Here is a 12,924-nt window from a genome sequence, read left to right on the forward strand (position 1 = left end):
GCTGAAAGTGAAGAAGACTTAAGAAGCCTCTTGCTGAAGGTGAAAGAGGAGAGTGTAAAATCTGGCTTGAAGCTTAACATTAAAAAAAAAACCCAAGAACAACCTAAGGTCATGACAACTGGTCCCATCACTTCCTGTCAAATAGAGGGAGAAGAAACAATGCCAGATTGTATATTCTTGGGCTCAAAGATCACTGCATATTCTGGCAACTGCAACCATATTAAAAGATGTTTGCCCCTTAGAAGGAAAGTTACAGCAAATCTGGAGAGTATATTAAAAAGCAGAGACATCGCCTTGCTGACAAAGGTCCATATAGTCAAAGCTATGGTTTTTCCAGTAGCAATCTATGGCTGTAAGAGTTGAACTCTAAGGAAAGCTGAGCGCTGCAGAACTGATGCTTTCAAACTGTGGCACTGGAGAAGACTTTTGACCTTAGACACCAAGGAAATCAAATCAGTCAGTACTTAAAAGAAATTAATTCAGACTACTCATTGGAAGGACAAATATTAAGGCTGAAGCTTAAATACTTTGGGCCACATGATGAGAAGACAGGACTCACTGGGAAAGCCCCTGATGTTGGGAAAGATTGAAGGCAAAAGAAGTGGATGGCAGAGGATGAGATGGATAGATAGTATCATAGAAGCAATGAACATGAGCTTGGCCAGACTCTGAGAGAGAGTGGAGGATTGAAAGGCCTGGTATGCTATGGTCCATGGGATCACAAGAGTCAAACATGACTGTACAAAAAAAGTGCTCCCTCTGCCACATTTTTTAAAAAATCATACCATACCTTGAGTCCCCCAAGGGATAACTATTCCAGGATCAAGGTACTCTGTGGGTACACACTCCTAAAACTATGGTCCATAAGATCCCACTGGGGTGGATATTCTTAATAATTAGCCAGAAGATACAATTAGTTCAAGGCAAAGGCATTTACTGGCATGGCTTAATAAGAAGAGTAGCAATAAAACATTGCCCATGTAAATTAGGGTATATACTCTTCCACAAATGTACACAGTGCTGGTGGAAGAGTGGAAACACACAGAGTAGATTAAAAATGAGTCACACCTGAAGAACACACATGACTTATACATGCACAAAGGGCCACTTATGCCTCTGATAATGCAAAGCCCCTGATGTCTTCTCAAACTGTCATTACATTATCCCTCTGGGGGAGTAGTGTCTCTATGGGATGCATCATTCTCCTGGGATTTCCAGGTTCACTCCCTAAGCAACTGTGCTGCCTGGTCATAATTTCCACTGTCTCTACATTTGGACCCAGATGAAGTATTAGCTCAAGACATCATCACTTGAGAAAGGAACCAAATACTACACATTAGGGCAAAAATGGTAGGAGCAAGAATACTCGCTCCAAAAGCCTATAATTTTTTGAATAGGATCACAGTTGGCATCAACTTCTCTCTCCTTTCACTCACTGACAAATTGGACTTCACGGTTTTATTGAATGCTGCCATAATGCTTCTGCTAAAAAATGGCATTACCAATGGAAGGGAGAGGGGAGAGAGGGAAAAAAATCTCAACATCTGCCCTATCCTCCATACTCTGCAAGAAGTGCAAGGAAAGTTAAGAGAGAATTCTGTACTATCTGAGTTCTATCACAGCTGGATTTCTTCTTGTTTTGAACTAATTCACCTAAGAGATGACCAAATTGCTTTTTCATATAGGCCCAAGAAGCCTAGTTGATTAAGCCAATCAGTCAGTCAGTTAGCTGACTGAAAGACCAACTAAAATAATCCTCAGATTAATTAATGGACAGTAGGACACTTAATACCTCTTTTACAGATGTATCCCACAACCAACCTGGATCAGACTGAGTTGGGAAATGTCACATAATCAACATTGAAAGTTATTCATATAGTACTCATAAGCCACTATGCTACTAAATATTATCAGCATCCTATTGCCAAGTACTTTGCATTAATATATATGTATTCAATATGTGTTAATATAATATTATTGTGGCTTTGATAGATCCTTAGTCTCAGGGGGCTGAAAATTTTGGCTTCAGGGAAGAATATAATTCTTGTTTCAAAAATCTTTATCAAAAAGATAATATTGTTATTGCAGCTTTAAGAGAAAGTCCAATGTTGGGGGAAACAGTCGGCAATTGAGTGTGACAGTTTAGAAATGGCATCTCACCCTATACAGAGAGGTATGTTTACTGTGATACATAAGGAGATTTCATAATCTTATATAGTTTCCTTATGGAATCATAGAAAAAGATTGTGTGCTTTGACTTTTTATCTGTGAAGACTCCTCAACAAAGTGTGGAAAGATACAACCATATGTTAGCCTGAGAGAAGATAAAGATATTTCTTGTCATTAGTGGAGAATAAATGAAGACTTTTTTTTTTTGCTTTCTGGTGAGGCAGTTGGGGTTAAGTGACTTGCCCAGGGTCACACAGCTAATATGTCAAGTGTCCAAGGCCAGATTTGAACTCAGGTCCTCCTGACTCCAAGGCCATAGCTCTATCCACTGTACCACGTGGTTGCCCCAAGAATGCTATTTTTATCTTAGGAAAAGGAATTAAGAAAAGAGATTTATCTGGAAACAGTATACAGTATACAGTATACAGATAAATGTAGTTAACTACTGATATTTCAAGAAATTTAGATGACTTTGGTGGTGACATTGATTATATTGGTTCAGTAGTTTTATATTGTCAAAATATTGTAAATAATTTAATACATATACATGTTAATATATATTATTGTCATTATTCATAAATTTTCCTCATTTAAGTGTGCATTTAAATATAGATGAGCAAGAGCAATTACTTATGGGAAGCATAAAAGAAGCACAAGAGCTACAGTGTTAGCAGTATAACTACACACAAAGGGATGACCCTAGAATACTAATCACTCATCTGAGGAACCCCAACCTGAAAGTGTGTCAGTTGTGGGGGAGTAAGCCTAGATAGGGTGCTATACTTCAATGTCTATTAAATGTATTCCACCCAAAAGATTGTTGATAAATGATGCTGGAAAGCAAGATGGAGGATATTTCTCTAGCTTACAAGAAAAACAACTGTGCTACCTCTAATGATAAATATGTCTATTTTTAGAAGATAAAAATTTGTCACAAACCAAAATGTTACACTCAAATGATTCAAAATTTTGCTAACACATGACAAGCAGAAGGTAATTTGTAATTTACTGGTTATTGACTCTCAACAGCAACAAAAACAGCAACTTCTAAAAAGCAATTCAAATATGCACAAATACCACTTTCCATACCATAATTCCATTTTAATAAGCAGTAAAAAGTCATTAAAGGCATTTATCAATGAAACTATAAGACAAAAACTCATGAAAGATAGAAAATATCTGTAAAGATTTTTATGACAAACCTTGCCTCAAAGACAATGGAACCACCACATTTGGACTTCACCATCACAGACCCAGACAGATGTACTTCTTGAAGTAGTAGAAGCCATATTAAAACAAAGATAGAGAAAGCAGCTGGATAAAATCAGTTATATACAACCCAAAAAGCTCTATGCTGAATACAGTAAAATTTTGAGGTTGTTGGTTCTCAAGGTATCGAATAAGGGTATAATACCAAAGGAAAAAACTTGGAACTTATCCTATAAAAAAAATAACCAGTGGCCTTGTCTCAATCTTCATCCTTCTTGACTTCTCTGCAGCATTTGACGGTTGACTATCTTCCTCTGTATACACTCTCCATTCTAGGTTTTCCTGACACTTTTGATTCTTCTAACCTATCCAGTATTCCTTCACTGAATCTCATCTACGTCTAACCTCCCAACTGTAGATCCTAAAGCTCTAAGGCCCTCATCTTTTCTTTCTCTATATCAGCTCTTAATCTGAGATCCATGAACTTTTTAGTAGCTGTTTAATAACTATAAACATTTTAATAACTATTTTAGTATAAATGACTTCCTTTATAATCCTATGTATTTTATTTTATGCATTTAAAAGCATTATTCTGGTTTTTGGTTTTGGTTTTGTTTTTCTTTTTGGCTAGGCAATGGAGTTAAGTGACTTGCCCAGAGTTACACAGCTAGTAAGTGTTACGTGTCTGAGGCCGGATTTGAACTGAGGTCCTCCTGACCCCAAGGCTAGTGCTCTATCCACTGTGCCACCTGACTGCCCCTTAAAAACATTATTCTGAAAGGGGACCCATAGACTTCCAACGGAGGCTGCCAACAGAGTCCAACAGAATTGTCAACACACAAAAAAGTTAAGAAACCCTGCTTTATGCCCACCCTCAGTGATATCATACCTAGGTTCAGCTATTATCTCTATGATGATGACTTTCAGACCTGTATCACCAACCATCTATTGGACATTTTACAAATGTTCTGCAAACATCTCAAACTCATATTCAAAATAGAATTCATCTTCTCTCAAACTCACCCCTAGTTTGAACTTATTCATTAATCACAATGGCACTACTATCCTCTAGTCACTCAAGTCCACAACTTGAGAGCTGTTCTCAATCTCTCACTCTACTTTATCCCCTACATCCAATCAGTTGACAAATCCTGTTGATCCTATCTCCACAACATCTCTCCTACCCATTTCTATCCCTCTACTTACACAACCACCAACCTGACTCAGGCCCCCATCACCTCTCACCCAGATGGGCACACAGAAAACACTTAGTAAATCTTGCCAACTGATAAGCCTAATTATAATAGCCCTGCCACCAGTCTCTCACCTCTCCAATTTTCTCCACAGCTGACAAAATTATCATGACGCACATCTATGACTTCCCCGCTCAAAAAGTTCCAGTAGCTCTCGATTGATTTCAATATAAAAATTTAAATCTCTACTTGGTATTTAGCTCCTTTCACAAAGTGCCACTAGTTTACCTTTACAGACTTTTTATTCCATGCCACACACTCTATCCCTGCCAAACTCTCATTTTAGCTGCTTTTTACACAGCATACCACCATCCATCTCTGTACCTTTGTAGAAGCTGGCCCTCCACTTTGAATGCCCTCCTTTTCACCTCTGCCTAGTAGAATTCCTTAATTCTTTTGAAGCTTCAAATATCATCTCCTAATTGAGGCCTTCTCTAATCTCTCCCTCTACCAGCTATAGTGTTTTTCTCCTCACTTCTAAATTGTATGTATTTTTTTTTATTTACTTATGTGCATGTTGTTTTTCCCAACAGATTATAAACTCCTTGAGAGGAGGGACCTGTATCCACAAATCCTAGCATGATACAACACGGCACATAATAGGAAATTAGTAAATGTCCTCTCCTTTTTCTCTCTCTCTCTCTCTCTCTCTCTTCTCTACACACTCACATTACTCAGGCCATCCCTGATGAGTTTACTAGAAAGTATTTCACAGCATAAAACATCTTTTCCATCACACAACTTACTGACGAGATGTAGAAAATACAGGATGTGCACTGCTTGTCAACTATGAAATAGCATGATTCAGTAGAGCAAAATGTCACATAAAGGCTCTCCCCTGTCTCCAACGCGTGTCAAAATTGTGTATCTCCAAATATGAAATAACTGTTCAATTTCACTGATTATTAATACAATCCAGGGAAAAAATCAGGAGATACGTATTTGCCAAAAGTGTTTACTAAGCCTTGGAGACATTCAGTGTAAAGACTAAACTGAAGAGTTTTCAGTAAATGCTACTCCAGATGCTACTCCTTGTGGATGACAATGTGCTGCCTACATCAAGCCACTAAGCACTACAGAACTTTCTAAGTATGATCTATATAAATTTGCTATTTATCCCTAAAGGAAAATTTACACCCACTGTCTAAACTAGATAAGTAACTAGATGGGCAACCTGTTGAGCTTATCTGTCAATGCATAGTGGGCATAAGGAACTGATTGAAATTTATAAGAACCAGAGCTAATCCCCAATTGATAAAATGGCCACAAGATTTTGATCAGGCATTTTCCAGAAGAAGAAATCCAAGCTATCAACAAACACAAAAAATCAGATTGACAGGTGATAAGGAAAAAAAAACGAAAATGATGGTGGACAGGAATACTAATGCACTGCTGAGCAGAGCTGTGAATTGGCATAGCCATTCTGCAAAGCAATTTGGAATAATGCCCTAAAGCCACTAAACTGACCATAGCCTTTCACCAATGATATCATTATTGTCTGTACCTCAAGATCAAATAAAGAGAAGCACTCATATATAACAGCTTCTTTTGCAGTAGTAAAAAAATGAAAACTAAGGAGTTGTCTGTCTACTGGAGACCAGTTAAATTGTGGTATGGGGATACTATCACATCATGAGAAATGAGGAAATGGACAGTTTCAGAGAAACTTGGGAAGACTTGTATGTATTTATTCAGGTAAGTCAATATAACAATTTATATACTCTACAAAATTAAAAAAAAAAAGCTTTGAAAAGCTTTAGAATTTTATCAATGCAACAACCAACTATAGTTCCAAAGGGCTGATGAAGCTTCCTATCCACCTTTTAACTGAGGGGATGGATTCAAAACACAGAATGAGGTATGTTTTCAGGTACAGGAAAAATAGCAATTTGTTTTGCTTGACTACTCAGGTGACACAATGGATAGAACACTGGGTCTAGAGTCTTAAAGTCTTGAGTTCATATCCAGCCTCAGACACTGGGCAATTCTGGGCAAGTCTTGTCTGCCATTTCCACAACTGTGAAATAAGAATTATAGTACCTACCTCAATCAAAGGCTTGTTCTGAGGATCAAATATTTGTAAACACCTGCCACAGTGCCTAAGTTGCTGTTTAACAGAAGTTTGTTTCTTTCCTTTCTGGGTTACATTATTTGTTACAAGGTTTTTCTTCCCTCTCCCCCAACCCAATCCCCTGCCATGAGGGTGAGGGAGTCAAAAAGGAATAAGCAAATAAAAATAGAGGGTCATTTAGGTCATCTTTTTAATGGAGAAAAGAACAGAAAAAACAAGGAAGACAGCTTTGAAAGCTATAGATGATCTTAAATACTTAAACTGTACATAATAGAGCAACAATTTCGTGTACAATCCTTTTCTGTCTTTATTTATGCATATATATTCTATTTGGTGTTGAAGTTCAGAAAAACAATTTTTTCTTTTAAAAAAGTATTGCTTGGCCAGACATTTCAAAAGTACAATGAGCTATGCTACGATAAATTGAAGAAAAGAAAGAACTTACTTTCCATTAGGAGATGTATTACAGTTCTTTTAAAGATCTCAAGCTTCTCCATAAAACAAAGGTCCACATTTTTAATACATTTTAATTCCTTCCACAGTGATATGTGGCAGGGTGTCATGGGACATTAGCCTCTAAGGTGGGTATGAATCATAAGCTATAAACAAGGAATTATCAGGTAGTGTAATTTGCTTTATCAAATGCACACTTAAGTTTAAAAAAGGGGGGAGGGAACACTACACACATAAAACAAAAGGTAAAGCAGCACTGGTATCCTCACAATGAGAAGAACATAAGAGGAACGTCCCCAGAACATTAATACACCTCTGTGGAAAATTTCTGAGGACATGACTGAGAGGAACAATCCTGTTGAGCACATTTGGATGGATTGCAAAGCACATCACTGTAAAGTCTACCAAATCAATGAGATAAAAAATCCACTGAACTGACATTCATCTTAAACATCTATGAAACCGACAGAATAGTTGCTATAGCTTATTTTCCTTCTTAGTGTTCAAACACTTTCATGGGGTGAAACTCTAAGCCTCTAAACCTAAATACAAAAACGAATTTTACAAAATACTAGCATAGTTATTGCAAATTGTATTTGCAGAAGGGCAAGTTCTCCATGTTCTAATAAAGTTGAAATGCATTATATGTTGATAATTTGTAGGAATTAGTTCTGGGATAAACCTTATATTTCATCTAGCATATGTCTTTACCCATTTTCCAGATATGGAAACTGTGGTACAAGGAATTTAAATGACATAATAGAGAATGCTTAGGGTTGGAGTCATGAGAGAGCTAGGTTTAAATAGCACTCCCAACACTTACTAGCTATGTGACCCAAAGTTATGATGGTTACATACACATCTATAGAACTACAAATGACATTCACCTAGTATCTTAAGAGTTTCAAAGCATGTTATATACATATTACCCCATTTGGACCTTATAACTCTGTTAATCATCCTCTCTGCTATTATAGATAAGGTCAGTTTAGTGACCTGCCTATGATCAGTTAGTATCAGGGGTAGAATCTGAAACCAGGTCTTCCTGACACTTCCCAAATCATACAGCTTCCCACATAATGTTCTCTGTAAATTAACTATTATTATTACTGACCCACAGAGTAAGCAAAAACTCATCTAATTTACTATATTTAGCCAACCCTAGGCAATGTTTCACATCCATCCACCTTACAGACCACAGCCTATATGGTACAGGTATTTGTTACTTGCCCTGTCATTATTCCCTTTTCTATATTTTCCTCTAAGAATAAGCAATGCTACTGAAAATGGCATAGTAATAGCGTCCTAAGATTGCATTTGGTCCTGCCTGATCTTGACACAGTTAACTACTCCCAATGTGTTATATCCTTTTATTATAATGTACACTCTATAAGGTCACTTTCATATGTATAAGTGCAGCAACTAACACAATGCCTAGTACATAGTATACACTTTTTAAAAAATGCTTGTTAATTGACCGAGATTAGATATGTCTGAGATACATTTAAATTCAGCTACTGACTCCAAATCCAATGATCCTTCACCCACTCCTCAATAAAGCCCAAATCAGTCCCTAGACTTAATATTTTAAAATAACAAAATGTCAAAGCTTAAAAAAAAAATTAGGACATCTGAAAATAAGCATCATCGATTGCTCATTCACATTAAATAGTGGAATAATTTCCATTTTCAAGTCAGATTTTGGTAAGGGATTTTTTCCAGTGGTGTATAAATTATAATACATTACCAATTCAGTATACAGTTGAAGTGGTAAAAAATACATTATCCATCAGAGAGAAACAAAGATATGAAAGGGAGGGGTCAGGATGTCTTCTGTTGAGGCATATTCACATTGATTAGAGATCACATTTGTGAAGCAGCACTCTGTAAACTATTAAAGTGATTTTGTCCCAACCTAAGTAAGGCAAGAACTCAATTCAGGTAGATTTTAATATCATTTCACATTCAAAATTCATCAGAAGGCATATTGTATGAAGAAAATCAACTACTTGAGTTCTTTTTCCTTAAAATAAAAAGTCCAATTATAAGATATATTGAAAGGCAACTTTTCATAAGAAATGCTGCACCCAGATAAACAGAGAGCCCCTTCTACTAACACATACAATTGTCCCAGATCAAAGCTGCCCTACAACAGATCCAAAAACATCAGCTACAGGGTCAACTTCAACATGAGACTTGAAAGCAATATTTTCAGCTCCTGTTGTCACCACTTTCATGCTACATGGAATGTCACAATTAACACTACACATGTTAAAGGATTATCTATGTTCTACAGGAATATTTCAAAGGATTACAATTCAAATAGTATAGGTACAGCAAAAGTCACCATCTAGATTTCTGTTTACAAGTATCCCTGCCCCTATGGTTAGATTTGAAGTTCCTGTGCCAGGACCAGGTAGAGAACCCCACAAGACCCAAAGAGATGGCTCCAGGATGTCATTCACTGGAGCGTATGTATGGCTTTGATGGAAATAAACATTATCTTGGAATACAAGCCACTATATTCAAAGTTATATGGACAAGAATTTAAAAAAATGTGAAATTTCCTCGGTATATGTACATGTCTGTATGTACGGTATAGGTATATGCAGGTGAAGTGTTTTACAATTTATAAATTTTTACATATATTGCCTAATTTGAATTGGATAATATTAGGGATACTGCCTCATACAATAGCATAAGGAATCCTAACTATACAAGTTATTACCTGATAATTTTACAAACACACTGATACAATTTTTAAGTTTATTTAAAAGAGCAAAGTCTATTTTTCTAAGTTAATTTGCTATTAAAACAGATACTGAAAGGTTCATAATAAATTCAAATATAAATGAGATATATAACATCCTTAACATGTTTTTAAAAGATGACTTAAATGTTTCCTTTTCTATAAATATTTGGAAGGGCTCCTAGATTTCTGTCATTTTAAACTCTATTGAAGCAGGCTTTACAAATAAAAAGACTCTTGGCCATATGAATGCATGCCCATCTTATAATCCTTTATCAGAAGGTGCTGAGGAAAGAAACAAAAGTACATGGGATGTATTATATATACAAAGTTTTGTTTTCTAAATGAACTCACAAGTTTTCCCCACATTCTCAAACTCCATCTATTGAGAAAGGAAAGTTTAAATTATTGCCAATTCTTACTGAGAATGAAATTAGTGGAAATAATAGTTTACTTTCTTACATTCAAAGGAACATAGAAGGAGAAGGGGGAAAGGAAAAGGAAAGGATGGAGAGGAAGACAAGGAGGGAAAGGAACAGACTCTAGTGTTCTCTTCAAAAGGCCACTGTAAATATTATGTGCAATGAAATAGATTTGTTCACCTCGCTTCAACACCTGCAACAGCTATCAAACAGTTTTTGACATGGTATGTTAGCTTTTTTTTTAAATATTCTAGAGAAAGAATTTTTTTCCATAAAAACATTCACTTATAATCAACAACTCAGTAACCCAAATTATAAAACTAGTCCTGAACGAAACAAATTTAGGGATTTAGGAATTTAAAAATCCTTAAACGGAGGGGGGAGAGAGAATTCCTTTTTCACTGTTTATCCAATTTATTTCTAAACTACAACTTTGAAAAATGACTGCTACAAAGGATACATGACATACATTCTATTACCATTTACTCCCATTCTCAAAGAATGAAGTTTCACACATATTTAGTAAATTCTCACATTTCAGAATCATTCCAAATGAAAACTAGTTTTCTTTCCAAAATTCTGTACCTAGACTATAACATATTGCAACTTTTTAAAAAATTGGTCTTCATCTTTTGGATAGATTTACTTTAATGTTCTAACTATATATTATTTTCAAGGATAACACATTTTACAGTTCAAATATTGACATTACTGATGCAATCATACTGCAGAACAAAAAACTGTCTAAAAGATTTCCCCTCTTGTGGTCTTTTATACATAAGAGGTATAAGTGAGTTCAAGATAATTTTTCCTAACACACACACACACACACACACACACACATTATAAAGATTTCAATTTCTACAATTTCAATAGAATGTAGAAGAAATCACATCTAATATACATAAAATGAAATTATATTGCTTTTTAAAAAACATTAGAAAAGGTAGTTCAGTTTCAATTTATTTTCTTTTTTTTTTTTTTGCATGATCCAGAGATTTAAAAATGCAATGAAAATCTAACTTGCATGATATTGTCGGTGACTGGGAAAAAAATTCAAACTGTGAAAATTCATTATGCAAATGAAAATATCAAATGTTGGTACAGTTATCAAAATGAAGCAGTCAATATTTTAGTTCTAAAATTACACACTTGTTTGTACAAAGCACATAAAAAAATTCATCTTGCTAATAACCCAACTGTTGATTGTGAGGTCTTCAGAAAAGATTTATCATTTAGCTTGTAAGGAGATTGAAAAGCTTCAAACAAACATCAAAAGAAATTTTGTGTCTTTATTGGAATGGTGTCAGGCTTTAAATACACCAATTTTGATATTCAGATTTGTTTTTTATCAGAAATTACACTACATAACTGCAATACTGGTCCAACAATCTTGTCTTTACTCTTCTTTTAAAGCAAGAAACAGAATGAGAGTATTTAGAAAGCACTAGCAGGCATCAGTAAATCCAAAATACTAGCTTAGTTCCAAAAAGCACTTGCAAAGACAACCAGATTTTTTTTTTTGGATGGTTGAAAATTTTAATAACCAGAATAACATGAGTGTGTAAGCAAGTGTCATGAGGCTTTTTTTAAATTTACCTTAGAGTTGTTCTCTCTTTTCCTCAAATCCGACAGTTTTTCTTTGACGTTTTTTCCTCAAAGTATAAAAAAGTATGAAATATAAACAAGCTCTTGCATTGCACACTTGGAAGTGTACAATTCAAGCATTATAGAGCTATCTACATACCGCTAAATTCCATCAAATCTTGGATAACCCATTAATATACAAAATATCCAGTCACAGAAAGAACTAAAACCCATTTCTTTTTGTTACACACAGATTCAAATATTATCTAAAGAAAAACACTTTTAATCATTTTGGCTTTCTTCTACATTCGCATGTTGATACATTTATTAAAATATTCCTGTTGAATTATGTTTGGTCTTTTTCTTGTCAAGTCAGTTTGCTATCTTAATATCAGCCATCCAGACAAAACAGGTAATCAGAAAGATGAGCTCTTCCCCATTTCCCCAACTGTTATAACTATGAAGTCAATTTTAAGACATGACCCCAAACACTGGGTTGTGGCGGCAAATACTAGGTCCAATTTCTTCATAATCCTTTTTGGTGTGGCATACTTGGTAGAACTCAGGCTGGAAAAGAAAATATAAAAACTGTCAATAACATCTGTTACTATGCAATATATTTTTAAATGAGTGCACTTTTATCTACATGATCCGGTTCATCCAGGACTATTATAATTGTTTTGGAAAAAAAAAATCTCTGAATCAAATCATTAGCAGTACTATCGTGAAAAGATTTACTTCATAATCTTTATTTCACAAACGAAAAGTCTAGGTCAAAAAGAAACTTAGCTTCAAAGCATTTTGTTGCTGCTGTTTTTCAATAAAACCTTATATTACTGCTAATCTCCAAAAGCTTTTTCTTATTATTTTTAATTTTTTATTTGTACAAGCATTTATTATCTATCCCACTATCCCTCCCTGCTATGGACAATTAAAAACAAAATAAAACTCACAGATAACACTCCTAAGACCAACAAAACAAACTCCAATATTGGCCACATCCAAAACTGC

The 12,924-nt window shown here is 35.2% G+C and overlaps 1 protein-coding gene across 1 annotated transcript in view; it reads right to left on the reverse strand.

The window, feature by feature from the left end:
- Nucleotides 1-11,598: 11,598 nt before the first annotated feature.
- Nucleotides 11,599-12,924, reverse strand: part of ACTR3 (actin related protein 3) — a 58,330-nt gene continuing 57,004 nt past the window's right edge. Inside the window, exon 12 of the mRNA XM_021009421.2 lies at nucleotides 11,599-12,480. Coding sequence (XP_020865080.1) covers nucleotides 12,385-12,480 — 96 coding nt within the window. The 3' untranslated portion in view covers nucleotides 11,599-12,384. The remainder of the gene's footprint in view (nucleotides 12,481-12,924) is intronic.

This window comes from Phascolarctos cinereus, unplaced genomic scaffold (genome assembly GCF_003287225.1).
Source record: "Phascolarctos cinereus isolate Bilbo 61053 unplaced genomic scaffold, phaCin_HiC Scaffold_726;HRSCAF=1367, whole genome shotgun sequence".
NCBI lineage: Eukaryota > Metazoa > Chordata > Mammalia > Diprotodontia > Phascolarctidae > Phascolarctos > Phascolarctos cinereus.